General features: G+C 40.6%; 1 protein-coding gene across 2 annotated transcripts in view; it reads left to right on the top strand.

The window, feature by feature from the left end:
• The window catches only part of ZDHHC9 (zinc finger DHHC-type palmitoyltransferase 9), a 29,147-nt gene extending 15,642 nt beyond the window's left edge, over positions 1 to 13,505 (top strand). For both annotated transcript variants that reach the window (XM_040265182.1, XM_040265181.1), the window contains 7 exons: positions 654 to 812; positions 5,675 to 5,812; positions 6,721 to 6,769; positions 7,526 to 7,628; positions 8,540 to 8,643; positions 9,044 to 9,140; positions 11,709 to 13,505. In XM_040265182.1, coding sequence (XP_040121116.1) covers positions 654 to 812; positions 5,675 to 5,812; positions 6,721 to 6,769; positions 7,526 to 7,628; positions 8,540 to 8,643; positions 9,044 to 9,140; positions 11,709 to 11,822 — 764 coding nt within the window. In that variant the 3' untranslated portion in view covers positions 11,823 to 13,505. The remainder of the gene's footprint in view (positions 1 to 653; positions 813 to 5,674; positions 5,813 to 6,720; positions 6,770 to 7,525; positions 7,629 to 8,539; positions 8,644 to 9,043; positions 9,141 to 11,708) is intronic.
• The last annotated feature ends 6,700 nt before the right edge of the window (positions 13,506 to 20,205 follow it).

Genomic DNA, 20,205 nt, shown 5'->3' on the forward strand with positions numbered 1-20,205 from the left:
GTTGTGAACATTTTCCTATGTCATTTAAAATGCAAACATCATTTAAAATGGCTACATAATATTTCACCCCATGTGTGTATCATAATTTACTAAACCAATCTCCTACTCTGATATTGAGGTTATTTTCAGTCTTTCACTATTAAAAGGGACTTCTGTGACAAATATCCTGTGTTAACATCTTTTGTACATCTCTTTGTAATTTGGGAAGTTCCTAGAAGTCGAATTGCTGGGTCAAAAGTATACACATTTAAAAATTTGGTAGTCCCTGCCATATTGCTTACTAGTACCTCTTCCCCATCCTTGCCAACACTGAGTATTTTTCTTTCTAATATTTGTTAATATAGAAAGTGGAAATGGTAACTTTGTGTTAATTTTTTATTTCTTTGGTTATAGATAAAGTTGGATGTTTTCATATATTTTTTTGCCATTTTTATTTCTTCTTATATGAATATTTTTCTTTGTTATCAGCCAAAAAGCTTGAAGAAACACTTTTTTACATGTAAACAAAATAATTGCATGGCACTCAGTGGAGTTTTGGGAAGATACTCTTGTGATGTTGAGAGTCTAGTCTGGATGGAGATGACAGTGGGCAACCTTTGATTATTCTCATTGCTCTTGGAGAGGTGGTATTAACTGTCTTTACTGTTCTACAGAAGCTACCAATGGTGCGGTGCCCCAAGGCCAGCGACCACCCCCTCGTATTAAGAATTTCCAGATAAACAACCAGATTGTGAAACTGAAATACTGTTATACATGCAAGATCTTCCGGCCTCCCCGGGCCTCTCATTGCAGCATCTGTGACAACTGTGTGGGTGAGTAAAACCAAAGGGGTTTTGCCTGGGGGAAAGGCTGAGTTGCGGAGGATCAGAGTGATTTTTCTCAGGAAAAAAAATCAGTGGGGACGGGAAGATAGATTTAGATAGAAAATGAGCTAGATTTAGTTAAGAAACTTTAGATAGGAAACAAGCTTCTGAACAGTTGTAAATCAACTGTACTTTTGTAGATCAGATCATAATTTAAATATCCTCTAGTCTAAAAATTTAAAAAAAAACCTCTTGTAAATGAAGAGATAAACTTTACCTGTTTTTCAAATCTGAATTTTCCTCTGCTGAATCTGTTTCAAGTGGAACCCACCTTACAAAGGGGGAGGAGAATCCTAGTCCACTGGAGGGCAGCATCGAGGAAGGAAGGGCTAAATAAAAAGTGTTCCCAAGAAGAAAAAAGTTGCTAGCACTTATTGAATTTCTCGTATATATTAGGCACTGTGCTAAGTGCTTTCCCTTTCTCTCATTTAAGACTTATAAAAACACCATAAGATAGATATTATCCCCATTTTACAGATGAGGAAATAGGTTCGTATGAAGCTGGAAAGGGTCTAATTCCAAAATCCTCATTTGTTCTTTCTCTGCTTCTGCCTCAAGTGTGGCAGGTGTATGTGTGCATAATACAGGGGTCTGTGCTTCTATTTGCATATATATGTGACTTAGTTGTAGTCACTGCCTAGTGTATGCTGAGCCCTGGAAATGATCAAAAACAGACAGTAAATATGTCTGTTGAAAGGCAGATGTGTGCAGTTCCTTATATTATCAATAGGCATTCTTCAGCATTCTTCGTATATGCCATGGAGTATGCCTGAGTACCTTGCTTTCCTCTTATTAGCCAATTCTCTTTAGTTTAAGGGTGGGAAGATGTATCTTACTTTAAATAGTAAAAGCTATATGTAGATAGGATTTTTATAAATTGAAACATTTTAAGTGAATCAGGAAACTTGATATTTCTAGAAAGTCTGATGTGACGGTTTTCAGAAAGAATTTCCTCTCCTTATTAATATTCTTAAACATAAAGAACTCAATGCAAGTTGATTTTTTTAAGAAGAAGCCCTAATATTTCAGTAGAAATATGGACAGCAGATAAAACAGGAAATGCATTTACTTAGTTAACATGAAAAAAAAAATGTTCATCTCTACTCAACATCAAAGAGAAAAATTAAAACAAGATCTTTTTAAATCTAGAAATTCAGCAAGGAAAACTTGATAATGCTTTGTCCTACACTAGTGAGAGTATAAATTGGAACAAACTTTTTGGAAGGCAACCTAGTAAGATTCATGCCTTTAGAACATGTATACTCTTTGATGCCACTAACTTGCTTTCTAGGGATCTATCCCAAGAAAGTAATTAGGGATATGGTAAAAGATTTAGGTATGGACATATTTACCTCCAGATTATTATAATAATGAAAAATTGGAAAGAATTGTATTGTTCACAAGTAGATAGATGGTCAAATAAATTGTGGGACATTCATGCAGTAGACTTCTGTCTATGGGAAAAGTGGAATGAAATAAAATAGAAGATAGGCTACATTTATAGTGTGATCTCAGTTACCCATTGAAAAAAATATAAGTATATATAAAGAATTACACATGGAAGTTCTCCAGAATGCTTATTGTCTATTATCTATAGGTTGTGGGGTTATAAGGGATTTTGTTTCCTTCATGAGAAAAAAAATTATTTTCAAGTTTTCTACAATGAGCATGTACTAGTTGTATTATTAGAAAAAAGTGTGATTTTAATATAATAAAAATATATCTGTATAAATATATATTTTCCAATGTTTTTTATATGGCAGGTTTGTTTAAAGTAAGGCTATCTTCATTCCTTTTTCTGAAAAGATATTGTAGCCCTTTAACTAGGAGATGTACCATTCTTAACACTTATTTTTTTGACTGGTACACAGCTCATTGTGCTTTAAAAATGATGTATTTTATTCTTTGTGGGTTTTTTTTGATTCATTAAAATAATATACATTCATTGTAGAAAAGATAGAAAGTACAGGTGTAAATAAAACTTAATCCCAAACTCATTCTCCATTTTGTTGTATTTCCTTCTAGTCTTTCTCTTGTTTGTAAAACTCTATCTACATGATAGAGTTTTTAGTCCTGCCTTTGTCACTTAATGTTATCTCCTGAGCATTTTTCTACATCTTTAATAAATGTTTTTTGAATATATTATTGTTATTATTTTGGCCTCACTGCATGGCCTGTGGGATCTTAGTTCCCCGACTAGGGACTGAACCCACATCCCTGCATTGGAAGGCAATGTCTTTACCACTGGACCACCAGGGAAGTCCCAGAATATGTTATTTTAATGACTGCATAATCCATCATATGGCTATATTCTAGTTTATTTAGGTAATCTGCTATCAGTCTATATTATTCACAATCCTATTTCATTCATTATTATAACACATTAATCAAAATTAATAAGTTTAGGAATGTGGTGAAATTGGAACCTTCATACTTTTCTGGTGGGAATTGTAAAATGGTGCTGGCACTGTGAAGAATACTTTGGCAGTTCTTCAAAAAATTAAAATTATTTGGCTCAGCAATTCCACTCCTGGATATATACCTGTATTAGTGTGCTTGGGCTGCCGTAACAGAATACCACAGACTCAGTAACTTAAATAACAGAAATTAATTCTGTCATGGTGCTGGGTGTTAGTGGTCCAAAATCACAGAGCCAACTGGGTGGATTTCTAGTGAGGATTGCAGGTGGCCACCTTCTGGCTGTGTCCTCACCTGGCCTTTTCTCTGTGCTCGCATACTTCCAGTTGTATTGGATTAGGGCCCCACCCTTATGATCTCATTTAACTTTAGTTATCTCCTTAGAGGCCATATCTCCAAATACAGTCACATTGGGGCTTAGGGCTTCAACATATGAATTTTAGGGAGGCAGGGGAATGACACAGTTCTGTCCATAACAATACCAAAAGGAACTGAAAAACAGAAACTCAAACATATTTGTACATCAGTGTTCACAATAGCCAAAAGATGGAGGCAATCCAAGTGTCCCTCAACAAATAAACAGATAAGCAAAAATGTGGTACAGCCATACAATGGAATATTTTTCAGTCATAAGGAGGAATGAAGTGCTGATACATGCTACAACATGGTTGAGTCTTGAAAACATGCTGGGTAAGAAAAGTCAGATGCAAAAGGCCATATATTGTATGATTCCACTGAAGTGAAATATCTAGAATAAGCAAATTCATAGAGATAGAAAGAAGATTAGAGGTTACCAGGGGCGGGGAGAAGGGGAAAATGGAAAGTTACTACTTAATGAGTACAGAGTTTCTGTTTAGGGGTGATGGAAATTTTTGGAAATAAGTATTTGTGATGGTTGTACAACACTGTGAATGTAACTAATGCCAGTGAATTTTACACTTAAAATTGGTTAAAATGGCAAATTGTATGTTTTATATATTTTACCACAATAAAAAATTTAATGAAAACGTATTGACCCTAAATTTCTGTGCTCTTCTCTATTTCCTTATGAGAAATTACTGAAAATGGATTTATTCTGCCAAAGGGATGTGAACATTATTAAGGCTCTTGATACATATGCCCAAATTGCTTTCCAGAAAGGTTCTCTCAATTTGTAGTTCTACAAACAGTATATTATACATTTTACCCTGTTCTCACTAGCATTGAATATCATTTTATATATCCTTATTTTGATAGGCAAAAACTTTCTTATTGTTGTCCATGCATTGGAGAAGGAAATGGCAACCCACTCCAGTGTTCTTGCCTGGAGAATCCCAGGGACGGGGGAGCCTGGTGGGCTGCTGTCTATGGGGTCGCACAGAGTTGTACACAACTGATGCGACTTAGCAGCAGCAGCATTGCACTGGCTTATTAATGAATCAGAAGACTAAATATATGTTTATGTGGTATTATTAACTGTTTTGCTTTTTTACTATTTTCTTGAAGGAGTATTTGTATTTAATTATTGATTTATAAGGACTTTTAATACACTAAGTTACAAAATTCAAATATATTCCTGTTGGGTTTTCTTCCTCTTTAATTTTCCTGATAGTATTTTTAACATATAGGAAATATTTTTTAAAGTGTATGAAGTCAAATCATTTCTTTGTCATCTGTGTTTTTTTCCATTACTTTTATGCTTAGAAAGCCCTTCTCCATTCAGGAGACAAATGTTCACCTAGTATTTTTGGTTATTTTAAGGTTTCACTTTGTTTTTACATTTAACTCTTTAATCCATCTGGAATTACTTTTGATAAATAGTGTGAGGAAAAAAGATTGAAGCTTATTTTCAGTCAAGTAACCAATTGTTTATGGAATGATACTGCCTTTCACCACTGGTTTTGTAGCACTGCCTTTCCCAGACAGAAGATTTTTGTATATTCTATTTCTGGGTGATTTCCATTCCATTAAGCTATGCCACACCATTTAAGGTGTATAATTTTTTACTAACTGGAGTTTAAGAAAAACCACACTACTCATTTTTCAAAATTTCCTTGGCTATTTATACCGATTTATTCTTCCTGCACTTAGTAGACACACGTACTAAGACTTTTCTTGGGAAAAACAAGCTCTGTGCTGTTAACTGACGGTGAGACAGATCACTTAACCCCTCAGTATCCCAGTTTCCTTATCTGTAAAATGGAGAAAAGAATATCTTCTTTTGCCTAACTTCCAGGGTGATTGTGGGGATCGAAGGAGATGGCTGTGAAAACATTGCAAAAAGTAAAAACCAGTATTTTTTACAGTTGCAGTACACAAGGACCCTAAGGGTCTGGGAATTCTGTATGAAGTGGATGGTGGGGTTGTGCTTTGTCTTGGAGGCTTTGGTGCTGGACTCTCTCTTTCTCCCACAGAGCGCTTCGACCATCACTGCCCCTGGGTGGGGAATTGTGTTGGAAAGAGGAACTACCGCTACTTCTACCTCTTCATCCTGTCTCTCTCCCTCCTCACGATCTATGTCTTCGCCTTCAACATCGTCTATGTGGCTCTCAGTGAGTATACAGGGCAGTGTCTGTTGGTGGAAGAGTGGGTGGAGGGAGGAGACTTGAGGACAGCTTAGGGGAGTGGTTCTGTATCCTGGGGAGACTTTCCCATTGCAAAGGCACCTTAGGACCAGTTAGAAGTGAGCACTACTGTCTGCTACTGAGTAGAGCTCCAAACCTCAGGATTTACTGAGCATGTTGGCCTTCTCAGTGGCCCTCTGCTGGGGATTGGGACCATAATTACCAGTTTGTCCCTAGAATACCTGGCATGTCCCAGGTGATCCCAAAGGTTGGGGATGTATTTTTGGTGTATGTGTCCTCTCTTCTGCCTCATAAGACCTGCTTGGTGTCAGGTGGTAGAAGGGGTTATACCAGAGAAATGTCTTTTAGTGGCTCATGGTCTGCTTCGGAAGATAGAAGACACACACTTGTGCACGTCTGCACCTGCACACATCCCCCACATCCAACAGCCCAAGAACAGACAGGATGTGGAGTTAAAGGAGTGGTCTTCCTCAGGGTAGCTCCCTGGGAAGAGATGAGTTCTGAGCTGGATTTTGAACAGTGGAGAGATACAGATTGGTGAAGAGAGAGGATTTTTCTTGGATATTCCTGGTTTCTTTCACCTATGAATGCATTTCCCTGCTGCATGCCCGTAGCTGGAGGTTAGGGAGAAGGGAGGGGAGCCAGATGCTGGGCTTGTAGCTGACTCTCTAGTTGTGTTGGGTCCTGCATTGGAAAGGTGAACCCTTTAGTCAAGAGAGCACCAGTTTGCAGGTGAGTCCCTTACCTGAATGAGGGCTTATCTCTTGCCAGCTTGTAACAAGGATAGGGAGGGAAGAAAGTAGACACTAGAGTATGTGGGTATTTTTTACTGAAGTTACTAATCTTTCTTTCCACTCCTCCTCCCAATTTCACAGAATCCTTGAAAATTGGCTTCCTGGAGACATTGAAAGAAACTCCTGGAACATATCCTCCCCTGGCACTAGGTCCCTGTGCAGCCCTCTTAAACTACTTTTCAGTGTGCTTTCTGTCTGCAGTTCTCCACCATCTCATTTTTCCGATGTCAGAGAGTGCCAATGTCTAAAACTGAAAAATGTAGTCTTAGTGGTAGCAACCGGGATGGAAAATGGCTGGGGCTTAAAGGGAGGTCGTTTTTTCACCCTTGTCTCCGCTGCTTCCCTCCCAAGTCCTTCTGATCCCAGGCTCAGCTCGGCCTTCTCTAGTGGGCTGTACTTTGCTCTCAATAGACCTCTTGTGTCACTAGAAGTCCCACCTTCCTGTTACAGCTAAGGCTTATTTTGTACAGCAGTTACATTTCTGAGAAGGAGATTCAACTGGGATTTCTAGAAATCACATTCTGGTTTTTTTCCCACCATTTTTTTTTGTTTATAGAGTTTGTTTTCCGGTGGCAGAGATGACCATCATTGTTTTGCTTTGGACCCCTCCTAAATGTCCCTTTCAAAGAGCCAATGATGAATAAACAGAAAACGTCTAAATACACTAAATCTGTTAGAGAGCTCCTTGTAGTGTATAAACAGGAGTCTGTTACTTTTCCTGAGGGATACAGCCACTGAGTTTAGAATTCATCCATTGTTATAAATGGATATATATTTGTGAGGTATGTTCCAAAGGGTAAAGATGGTGTGATTGGTGCCATGAACATGGGCTGAGGCATTAAGTCCCCTGGTGTGGCTTCTTCAACATTCCTTAACAACACCTCACTGTTCTAGAAGTACTCATTTGCTTCTTCACGCTCTGGTCCGTCGTGGGACTGACTGGATTCCACACTTTCCTTGTGGCTCTGAACCAGACAACCAATGAAGATGTGAGTCAGCTTTTCCTCTCCTTATCACATATTCTTCTACCAAAAGCCTATTCTCTAATTACCTGCTAGGGAACTGTCTCCACGGTCTGGGAGGTTGAGGCAGGCAGAAGCCAGGTGTGAGAACTGGTTAAACCAGGTGTGTAGAAGAACAAGCAGACTGCTTTGTTTGGAGCTGAATGCCTATAGGGAATGAGGAAAAAGAGATTGAATGGTTGGGTGGGCACAAGGTCTTCAGATATTCATACGTCCTTCAAAGTTAACTAACTGGGTTTGGAATGGAGAGAGACAGTTGCATTGAATTACATCCTTGCTTTTAAAAAGTTACTGATTAATCCATATTTATTGTAGAAAATCAGAAACTACACATAAACAAAAAATAGCAAATAAGTCCCTGTAATTTTACCTCCTAGGCCTCACCATTGTTATGGTATGATCTATAGTCTCCTAGACTTGTCTAGACTTGTTCCCATGTTTGTTTATTTGAGTATATTATGGGTTTTTTTTTTCCAGTCTGGATTTCTTTTTTCTCTTTTTTTTAAAATAAATTTATTTATTTTAATTGGAGGCTAATTACTTTACAATATTGTGGTGGTTTTGCCATACATTGACATGAATATTATATATTTTTAACTGGAAATAATATATAACGCTCAGGTATCTACATTTTCAACTCTATTGTGAATATTTTTCCATGGCTATGCATATATTTCTGTTTTTTCTATTGTGGTAAAAGACATATAGCATAAAATGCACTATCTTAAACCATTTTTAAGTGTATAATTCATTGGCCTTAGTACACTGACATTGTTGTGCAACCATTGCCACCATCCATCTCTAGAACTTTTCCATCTTCCCATGCTCTATGTATTTCTTCAACATGTTTAATGTAAGCCTTGGCTTTTATCTTGCAGATCAAAGGCTCATGGACAGGGAAGAATCGTGTCCAGAATCCCTATAGCCATGGCAACATTGTGAAGAACTGCTGTGAAGTGCTGTGTGGCCCCTTGCCCCCCAGGTACTCAAAGAACTGGAAGGTTCTGGGACTCTTGGGACAAGCAGTTAGACCCAATCCTGTCACCTGGTCTGATGCGTTCTTCTGAACATGGCCTCTTGGTGTCAAAAGAGGGCTTCCAAGGGATTGTCCCTGGGTGCCATATCTACATGGACCGTAGACCACAGGCTGGTTGTTTTGAAGGGATGACCTTTCATTCTTATTTCATCTGTTTATTCCTTTGTTAATGTGGTATTCCATGATTTGTGGAAGAAAAAAGTGAATGGAAGGCAGGAGGTGCGTGCTTGGGTCAGGGTAGACTGCCAAAGGGCAGGTTTGTGTTTTCCAGCACACACAGCAAGCAGATGTGGGTGGATGGACAGGTGGATGCAAAGTGTTTTGTTAACTCTGCTATCTCCTTCAGTGTGCTGGATCGAAGGGGTATTTTGCCACTGGAGGAAAGCGGAAGTCGACCCCCCAGTACTCAAGAGGCGAGTACCAGCCTTTTGCCTCAGGGCCCAGTAAGTGTTCCTGACTTTTTTAAAGCTTTTAGACTTTAAGACTGATTCGGTGGTAGAGGGTATAGGGTAAATTTATACCTTAGCAATATAATTAGGCAATTTTGTGTCCAATCACTCCAGCTTCCCTGTGTCTGCTTCTGTGCTGACATTTTCTTAAGATCTTTGTGCCCTTGACATAGATTAAGATCTAGTCATTTCTCCAACATTTTGTGCCAGCCAATGTGCTAAGGTTACACCAATGAACAAGGCACACAATGTCCCTGATCTTACGGACCTCATTGTGTAGTGGGGATGAGAGACAATAAAACAGGCTGTTAGTTGGTACAGTGACAAGTGTCTTGATGAGGGAAGAATAAAATGCTATAGGAGCAATGGTAGTGGTCAGGGGAGTGGGTTGGAGTTAGTGGTGTGGTTACTTTGATAGAAAGGGACTTCTTCTCTGGAATATGCAGGTGTTATGGAAACTCTCCCAGCTATACTGCTCAGATATGCTTTAATAAAGTATGTCCCTAAGAAGTTATTAGTTGAACTTTCTTCTTAAATAATAGCTCTATTGAGATATGATTCAGATACCATAAAATCTCAGTTAAAAATGTAGGATTCAGTGGTTTGTAATATATTCACAGAATTGTGCTATCATCACAACAATCAATTTTAAAACATTTTCATTGCCCTCCCCACCCCAAAAAAATCCTGTACCCATTAGCAGCCACTGTCCCTTTCCCCCCAGTTCCCTCAGCCCCATCCCGGCTGCTGCTGCTAAGTCACCTTAGTCGTGTCCGACTCTGTGCGACCCCACAGACAGCAGCCTGCCAGGCTCCCCAGTCCCTGGGATTCTCTAGGCAAGAATACTGGAGTGGGTTGCCATTTCCCTCTCCAATGCATGGAAGTGAAAAGTGAAAGTGAAGTCACTCAGTCGTGTCTGACTCTTAGCGACCCCATGGACTGCAGCCTACCAGGCTCCTCCGTCCATGGGATTTTCCAGGCAAGAGTACTGGAGTGGGTTGCCATTGCCTTCTCCACAGTCCCATCCCTAGGCAACTGTTAAGTTTCTTCAGTACATTTCATGTAAATACAGTCGTATTATATGTGGTCTTTTGTGACTGGCTTGTATTTTCAAGGTTCATCCATGTTGTAGCTTGTGGCGGTACTTTTTTCTTTTAAATGGTTGGATAATATTCCATTATATGGATAGACCATATTTTATTTATACGTTCATCAATTGATAGACATTTAGATTGTTTCCACCTTTTGGTTATTATGAATAATGCTGAAATAAACATGTGTATGCAAGTTTTTACATGGACATATGTTTTCATTTCTCTTGACTATATACATGAAATTACTGGGTCATATAATAATTTTATGTTTAACCTTTTTAGGAACAGCTGTACTGTTTTCCAAAGTGGCTGTACCATTTTTTCACCCCTACCAGTTGCATATGAGGGTTCCAGTTTCTCCATGTCTTGGGCAACACTTGTTATTATCATCCACCATTTTGATTCTAGCCATCCTTGAATATGTGCAGCCATATATCATGGTAGCTTTAATTTGTATTTCCCTGATGCATAATGATATTGAACATCTTTTCATTAGTTTATTGGCCAGTTGTGTATCTTCTTCTTTGGAGAAATGTCTATTCAGATCCTTTGTCCATTTTTAAATTGGATTGTTTGGGATTTTTTTTAATTGTTGAGTTGTAAGAGTTATTAATTCTGTATATAAGTCCCTTATCAGAGATTTGATTTGCAAAGATTCTCCAATTTTGTATATTGTCTTTTCACGTTCTTGATGGTGTCCTTTCAAGCACAAAAGATTTCAGTTTTGTGTAGTCTAGCTTATCTATTTTGGTTGTTGTTTTTGCTTGCGCTTTCATTGTCAGGGCTTCCCTTATAGCTCAGCTGGTAAAGAATCTGCCCACAATGCCGGAGACCTGGGTTTGATCCCTGGGTTGGGAAGATCCCCTGGAGAAGGGAAAGGCTACCCACTCCAGTATTCTTGCCTGGAGAATTCCATGAGCCTGGTGGGCTACAGTCTATGGAGCTACGAAGAGTTGGACACGACTGAGAGACTTTCACTTTCACATAATATAAATGAAATTATTTTGGAGACTTCCCTGACTATCATTCAGGAGATATTTTCAAAGCAGATATACCATCTGAAAATTTAGCCACCCTACCCTCTTTGGTTTAGAATCACTGTTCTAGTGAGCCACGTATTAGGGCCCAAAGAAGATTGAGAGCCACTGTGTCAGACCTTGTGAGACATGTATGTTATAATATTCTTTTGTGAAAGAGGGAAGGTGATCTGTGTAATTATTTGTGGTCCTGTTTATTATCATGAATAATAATGGAAACATCTGTCCACAACAGGCAGTTAAGAGTAGAACTCAAATTTCAATTGCTTTCTGTTGAGAAGACAATAGTCTAGCTTTGGTTCTGAGTTTCGGGCTGGTGGGAGCATATTTCTAGCCATGAGTGTGGTTAGTGGGTTCAGAGGATGATTTCATTGTCTATGGATTATCTCTATTTGGATTCTGTATTGACTTTGGTATCTTTTCCTTCTCAGGCCCCAATAGACCATTTAAGCAATGAGATGCCGGAGGACACCAGCACTCCTGAAGAGATGCCACCCCCAGAGCCCCCAGAGCCCCCACAGGAGGTGACGGAAGCTGAGAAGTAGCCTATGTATGGAAGAGACTTTCATTGTGTTTGATTAGGGCTGTGAGAGATTTAAGAGGAGAAGGTAAACCTGAGACAGAGAGAGAGTAAGCTGTTCCTCTCACTGTTTTTCTTTGGTCTTTATTCACCCTGTTGTAAACTGACATTTTCTTGCTGCAAGTTTTTTTTAATTTCTGGACTCTAAGCAGTCGCAGAAGATGTCAGTCACCTCTGGTAACTGGACAAATGGGTCCCTTGGGCCCTGGCGCTGGTTTTCCATGGCCTCAGCCACGGAGTCTCTTTGGACTCCCCTCTCTTCCCTCCAGATCCCAGCTCTCTTGCTTGGGGTCACTGGCCCAATCCTGGGGTAAAGGTCCTTGAGACTGGCTCAAATCCCCTCAAGTTGCTGCATGTCACGAGTCCAGAGGCAGTCACAGAGACTGCTGGCCAGGGTATTCTACCTGGATTCTCGAGGCCTTCAGAATGGAGGAGGATGTAGAGTAGGTTTGGAGGATTCTCACGGCTCCAAAGTGCCAACATTGCCAGCAAATCCTTTCAGGAATGGGGCAGGTAGCTTCCAGTTGTTGTATTTATTCGTGTAGCTTCTCCTTTGTCCCCTGTCCACTCTCTTAACACCTAAGCCCCACTCTTTTCCTGTGAGATATATGTAAGTAGTTGCAGTATAGATAACAATTTACATTTCTTGTAGACTACCCAGAAACTTTTTACTACCTGTGCCATTCTCAATAAGAACTTATGAGATGCCAATGGCATGGCCCCTCACACTCTGTCTCATCTCTCCTCCTCTCTCACTAGCCCCTTTTAATTTGTTTTCCTTTTGACTCTTGTTCCCATTGGGAGCAGGAACGGCAGTAATAAAAGTCTGCACTTTGGTGGTTCCTTTTCCTCAGAGGAAGCCCGAGTGCTCACTTAAACACTACCCCCTCAGACTCCCTGTGTGAGGCCTGTAGAGGCCCTGTATGCACAAATGGGGAAACCAAGGCACAGAGAGGCTCTCCTCTCCTCTCCTCTCCCCCTGTATCCCCTCAAAACAGAAAAAAAATAATAGAAAAAAGAGGATAACAAGTACTTCCATTAGGCCTCGGCTGAGTGAGGAGGGAAAGCCCCGCACTGCTGCCCTCCCGGGTAACCCACTCCAAGGCCTTGGCCCATCTCGGGCTTGGTAACCACACCAGGGGCTTCCTCCAGGCCCCACTCTTCCAGCACTTCCACCGGCAGAGTCCCAGAGTCACTTCACCCTGGGGGTGGGTTGTGGCCCCCAGTCAGCTCTGCTCAGGACCTGCTCTATTTCAGGGAAGAAAATTTATGTATTATATGTGGCTATATTTCCTAGAGCACCTGTGTTTTTCTCTTTCTAAGCCAGGGTCCTGTCTGGATGACTTCTGGGGAGGGGGGGGAGTGTAAACCAGAACTTTTAATCTATTTGAAGGTGATTAAACTGTGTCTAATGCAAACTGCCTGCCTCCTCCTTCCCCTTCCACTTCAGGAACCACTGTGGGGTGTAAGTATCTTTGTGTGGCGGTGTGGGGGGTGAGGGTGGGTTGAAGGGGTTGCTTGTTACTACTACCCATACTTCCCTTTTCCAGGGGACCCTTGGGTTGGAGAGATTGCTCCCAAACTCTCCACTGATCTATTTTACACTCTGGGTTGAAGTTTACCTTATTCTGAACTATGAAAAAAAAAAGCCTTTCAAGGCCATGGACAGTGTTGGAAAGCTTGGGAGGGTCGAGGGTTATATTAAAGTAAGAGAACAAGTTCTTTATTAGGATATTGTTTTTATGCAGATGGATGGTTTTAATTGCAGATGAGTCTTGGTTATTAAAGCAGGCTTATCAGCCCCCTGCCCCCGGAAATATTTTGTTAGTGATCTTTTACGAGTGATGGTATATATTTCTTTTTAAATGGTCTCTAATCAAAATTCCTTACCAATTCCTGTTTCACTCTCCCAGTTAATCAAAAGTAATGAAACTTGGCTGCTCACAGATTTTTCTCTGTCTTCCTATTTTCCTTGTAGCAGGATTTGAGGTTAGCAGTCCTTGGAGAGACAGACTGGGACTGGGACTGACTGATTCCTGTCCTATCTGCCTCTGCTTTCCCATTCTTTTTCTGGCTCTCTCGGTTTTGTCCTTGTAGTTAGATTTTAGTCAGTTCAAAATAAGGCCAAGCCTGGAAAGTTGGGAAGATACTAGATTTTTTTCAGTTAACTCGCCACTCAGATGAAACTGTTTTTAGTCAGTTCTCTGCCCATCTTGTCTCAGCCCATGTCCTCTCTCCTCCAGTTTACCTCAGCCACTCTTCTGTTGACCCTTGGGTCCATTAGATAAGCTGTCTTTTCCTGAGGTGAAGGGTCAAAATGGAAACCCCTTATCACTAGTGTGAAATGCTTTTTTTAAAGCTTCTGGTTTTCCCTACTCCCTGCCCTTGTTCTTTTCCTTTATAAATCTTCTATTTTTAAGACCTTGGCCTGAAGATCTGTCCATTCATACCATGCACCAGCTGGGACTATTCCTAGTCTGAGTTCTGATCAGAGTGGAGATTGATGAATTGGTCCTTCCCAGGGGAATAGGCTTTAAATTGTTTACTCTTTTCAATGGCTGACATTCTTTCCACCTCTCCCCTTCCTCCCCATTCCTTAAGTTTCCTATGTTCCCCACTTCCCCAGGCCAGGATGGTTGGCATGAATCCAAAACCTCTGGGGGCTGGTGGAATTTGACTCTTTGGGGCCTTTTTATTTTTCATGTCCCTTTGGCCCTGGGGCCCCCTTTGCCCTAGATGAGAACACCATCTCCCCCTTTGCTTTTTTCACCAGTGGCAGCAGTGGGTTCTCAATCTATAGCAGCTAAACTCCATTCTTCCTGTCCTGACCTTCCTGCCTTTACCCATAAGTCCCTTTTTCCTGCTGAATGAATCTCGTTACCTTGTTGAGAGAAAAATAATTATTTCGTTTTAAAATCTGTTTTCTAACTTAAATGCAATTTAATATGTAAATCTCAGCACTTTTGTGTGAGCCTACAAATGTGTGTGTGTGTGTTGTATGTGTATGGTGGGATTTTCACTCTCTGGTGTTTCTTAATAAAGAAATCCTTCTTTCTGGGGGGAAGCCAATTAATGAAGGAGACTTGAATAGTTGTAGAAATAGAAGGATGTTTGTTTCTTTGTGCTTCTGCCTCATTTGTTTACTTGTGCCTAGTGTGAATGACCAGACCCCTCTACCACCCTTTGACCCCCTCCCTTTTAGAGGGCCCTCAGCCTAGTGGGGCAGAAAGAGGGACCAGTACTGTGTCTGGTGCCTCCCTGGGACCACTTGGATTGGCTCAAGCAGTAACCTAGCAACCTAGCTCCCCTCCCTCTCCCCAAGGCCTGGCCCTGTTAGTCCTTTTCTTCCAGCTCAGTTCACTTTATACCTCTGAAGCTTGGGGCTGGGCTAGGGAAAATCACCAAGGGATCACAGTAAATGTTTTTTTTTTTTTTTTTAAATAATTTTCTCTCGTGCCTTGGTGCTACTAAAGAAGACCAGTGCTTTCAATGATTCAAAAAGCATTTGTGTCACTTTTGAGAACACATTCTAGGAATTGCTTGCTGTTCTTTGGAAATATGCTTTAGAAATAGTTTCAAAGGCTACAACTGCAAATATCATTATTTTTAAAGGCATACTCCCTAAAAAGGGAGTCATTGTGGATTTCATGTTGTGGATAAATATGAAAGGGAAATGGGAACTAGAAATCTTCTGTAAACCATCAGATGCCCTATAGGACATCACTATAGGTAGAAAAACCTAGTACAACTATCTGGGCCTAATCATTATACAAGTAAACACAAAACATATTTTTATAGTTTTAATATTATACACTGAATTTCCAGTAATGCAGCAATTATGTAAATTGAGTAAAGATGGTCCTTTATTTTATTCAGAAATTTACCAAGAGTTGTGACTTTTGAAAATCAGGTCACCAACAGGAGTGCCATTCATGGTTTTTTAAGTCTCCAATATTTAGTCTTCCTTTGTAGCACTTGCATTTGCAGTGAATCTGCATGTATAGTGGAAGCATTGGACTATTAGATCTTTTAGTATAGTCTTGTAAAGGTGTTTGCATCTGAAGTTTAGTTATCTGATTCTAAATGACTTTCTTTTTGTTTCTTCTTTATACTATAGTTAGTGTATTATATTGCTCTTCTGGAAATTATGTGTATAAACAGTTTATATTAACTATGAAATGCATTTCAGGCCAAGGGTATATTACAAAATATTATATACGAAGGGAGGGTTGAGAACCCCTGGACTAGATTATCTCAAAGGTCCCTTTCTACCTCTAAATATTTGGAAGACTTAGAAAATCAACAGTGCCCCTCATCTCCTTATACCTTTAATGTGCTTTTTAAATTAAGTAACACATGTTGAAATTTCGAAAATACAGGAATGTAAGAAGATTGAAAAAAATCACTCATAAACTTATCACCAAATGTATTAATCACTGTTAATGTTCTGGTTTATTTCTTTCTGGTCTTTTTTCTTGTGCATACATATATACATATATATATATATATATATATACACATATTTTTGAACATAACTGGAATTCAACTATCAATATAGTTTTGTAATCCAGCTTTTTTTACTTAGTATTTTTCATACCATTATAAATTATTTGAAAATGTTTTTTAATGACTCCATGATATATATATAATCTTTCCCCTATTGTCAGACATTTTTTAGGCATCTCCAATTTTTCCTTATTATAAATATTGCTATGATGAACTTCCTTATATATGGGCATATCTGTTATTATTTCTTTAGGATAAATTCCTAAAGGTGGAATTACTGAGTTTAATGGCTCTTGATGTGTGCTATGCTAAGTCACTTTAGTCGTGTGACCCCATGGACTGTAGCCCGCCAGGCTTCTCTGTCCATGGGATTTTCCAAGCAAGAATACTGGAGTGAGTTGCCACTTCCTCCTCCAATGGCTCTTGATAAATATGGCCAAATTACTTTACAGAAAGGCTGACCCAGTTTGTCCTACCACCTCTGTATCAGAGAGCCTCCTTCAACACACCTTATTTAAACATTTGATTATCTGATAGCTAGTTATTAACTGGTATCTCCATGCCTTCATTTCCTAATTCCGTTAATTATGAGGTAAAACATTTTCTGCACCTCCCTTATGTTTCTTGCCATTTTTATTCTGTGAATTGGCTAAGTCCTTTGTTTATCTTTCTTCTGGCATTAGGGGTTTTTCTTGTTGTTTAGTCACTAAGTTGTGTCCGACTCTTTTGTGACTCTTTGATCTGTAGCCCACCAGCTTCCTCTGCCCATGGGATTCTCCAGGCAAGAGTATTGGACTGGGTTGTCATTAATAAATGGAAGCTTGGAGCTCATCCTCCACCATAGGCCAGGAGGTAAGGGAGCTTTGAGTTAGAAGTGTCCTTACAACTCTGGAGCACAGCGTAGATTAACCACCCTAACATTCCATGTCTCTTCACTTTCTTCAAGCTCCCCTCCCACTACCTTTTCTGCAAGCCACTGCTGGTCTTCAGCTATCTGACCATTCCAACTTGCCTGCGTGGGTGGTAGTGTTGTGCCCCAACTAGAGACATGGTTGTCATAAAACCTGGCCTCTGTCCATGACACTCCTGAAAGGAAAACACCAATCAATCATGTAGTTCATATTGCTTGTGCTTACTTTTGTGCACCCTCTCTGTCTCTCAGCAGAAAGTACCATGACTTATCTAAGGTCACATGGACAGTTATTGGTAAAGCCAAGACCAGAATCCAGATGTCCTCAGTCCCAGTCCAGAGAGTTTTCCAGCATAACCCTCTACCCCTCAGTCAAGCAGGTGTAGACAGAGAAAGTTTGAATAATTCCAAGTGCCACTGAAATGAAATGAACCTTTCCTTTATTTAACATTCAATAAATACTTGTTGAAAACTGACCACATTCTAGGGCTAACTTTAGGTGAAATTGCATTGTTAACCCCATTCTCTTGAAAGTTGAGAAGCAGGGATGATTTTAGGATTTTTTTTTTTCCATTTTGGATGAATTTTACCAATGATGTCTCCATTTTAGGCAAGCAGAGAGCTGACTATATATAGTCGAGCTGGTCTGGGGGCAGTTGGGTTTTTGTTTTAAACTTAAATCTCTTAAATCTCTCTTCAGACACCTGCACTTAGGTTGAACTGATGGTGGGGTTTCTTTAGCACAGAAAGTCAGGAAGTTGCCTAGCCGGGTTCCCACAGTCAAATTGCCTGTCCCTTTGTGAGGGCCATTGCCCTGGGCCCTTTCTGACGCTATCCCTGGCAGGTCCCAGAGGCAGTGGTATACAAATGCTATATTGGTAACTGTGAAGTTATAGGAAAAGGTGAAGTCTACATATCAAGTGCTATAGAATTGCGTTTATTTAGGGCCTTCCTGGAGGAGGAGTGTCGGCTGGGTCTACAGGGGAGGCAGTTCCTTCCCACTTGATTGTGTTGTTTGTTGGCCAAGCAACATAGAATGTGGCTGACGTTGTGTGAGAAGTGAAGGTAGCCTTTATTGTGAAGGAGGGGTGGGAGAGCCACTTCTTTTCCCCAGCTGGGAAACCTCATACCTCATCCTGAATTTCCTGCCTGGGAGGCTGGGGGGGAAGGCGGTGAAGCTCACTGAGACTACCGTGATCAGGGCCCATTTTTCCCTTTACAGACCTCTGTTAGCTTGGTTTTAATGCCCGTTGTCTCCCATGGCTCCACTGGGAAAGAGAGGTGGCGAGTGACAGGGGAGATGGTTTAGGAGGAAGGTGCTGATACCGCTGACTGTTTCCCCTAACTGCTTCAGCCTCTAATCCTGACTTGATGCTCTTTCTTTTTGAATCTGGCTTTTATCCACTTCTTTCTGGCAGCACTTGGACGTCCAAGGGAGTTGCCTAAAATAAGGCTGGTACCCAGGGCTGATCATCTTCCTATGGTCTGGGCACAGCAAGGGCTGTCCCGGGCTTCCCAGATGGACTTTCTCCCATCACCAGCCTCTCCACACACCACAGCTGGAACCCCCTACCCTGAATGCTAGCACCCTCTGGAAGCTTCGAGATAGCTTGTCTCTGAGCTACAGCAGTTAGCCTGCAGACAAGCACATGTCAGCATGGCCTTTGTGCCCATTCTTGAGCTCAGTACCTTGAAGGTTACAAAAAATGTAAAACTCCATGATTTATTGTCACTATGTGCTAGGAACTTTATACACTATCTCATTTCTTTCCCTGCTGACCCCAAGAGGTAGGTATTATTAGCTGATTATTCTTTTTTGTTAAATTTAATTTTTATTTATTTTAAATAATTTTAAAATTGAGATTTAATTAACATAGCATTGTGTGAGTTTAAGGTGTATAAAGTGTTCACTTGATATATTTATCACAATATAGATCATTATTCTTATTTTATAGAAAAGAAATGTATGTGTATGTAATTACCTCAAATTGTGTAACTAACTAATAAGTGGTGGAGCCAGGATTTGAAGACACTTTAATAACTCCAAAGCCTTTGCTCTGGGTCACTGCACTAACTAGGGGTCCAAGGAGAGATGGGCCTTAAAGGGAGTGAAATGGAGGTCACAGGATGGTGACATGATATCATTCATTGTGCATGAATTTTGTGCTCAATGCTATGCCAAGTATTTTGCATACACTACTTCATTCAATGTAACAGCCCCATCATGGGGACTAGTACTATTATCCCCACTGTACTGATGTGGAAAGTAAGGTTCAAGGAGGTTTAACGATTTGTCCAGGATGATCCAGCTAATGAGTAAGAGACCTAATACTTGAAGTCATATTGGCCAGAGCTGCTAACTGCTAGTACTCTCCTTTCTGCCCTAGAGGAGCTTCCACTGGCTGGAAGAACCCCATTGCCCTCTTGGCCTAGGCCTCCCCCACCTTCCAAGGGGAGCTAGAGGCTACAGTTCCCTTGGCCTTTGACATCCTGGGCTGGGGGTATCTGCTCTCCAGCTGTGAAGACTTTGCCTCCTAGACACCAGCCCTTGGTTTGCTGGGCCCGGGGCTCCACTTGACATCTTCTAGATGTCCCTGGGGCTGGACAGGAGCTTCCAGCAGCTCTGCCTGGACAGGGGGCTGCAGGCTGTGGGCTGCAGACCTACAGAGGTGCACTGCCTTTCTCCCCCTGGCCTGTAGTCTACATTTCCTCATTGCCTTTCTTCACGGCCCACTCCCTAAATCTGATGATCATTGGAGCCCTTGCACAACTACTTACTTTCAGCCCATATTCGGTTTACAGACCAAACTGAAGCCCAGTAGCTGTGAGACACCTTCCCATCCCCACTCCAGGGTGGGGCAAAATTTCAAAACATCATGTTCTCAGTCATTCCTCTTTTTCTGAAGTTTTCCTTTCCCCAGCTGGGAGTTAA

The sequence above is a fragment of the Oryx dammah genome, unplaced genomic scaffold, assembly GCF_014754425.2.
Source record: "Oryx dammah isolate SB20612 unplaced genomic scaffold, SCBI_Odam_1.1 HiC_scaffold_23, whole genome shotgun sequence".
NCBI classification, from domain to species: domain Eukaryota; kingdom Metazoa; phylum Chordata; class Mammalia; order Artiodactyla; family Bovidae; genus Oryx; species Oryx dammah.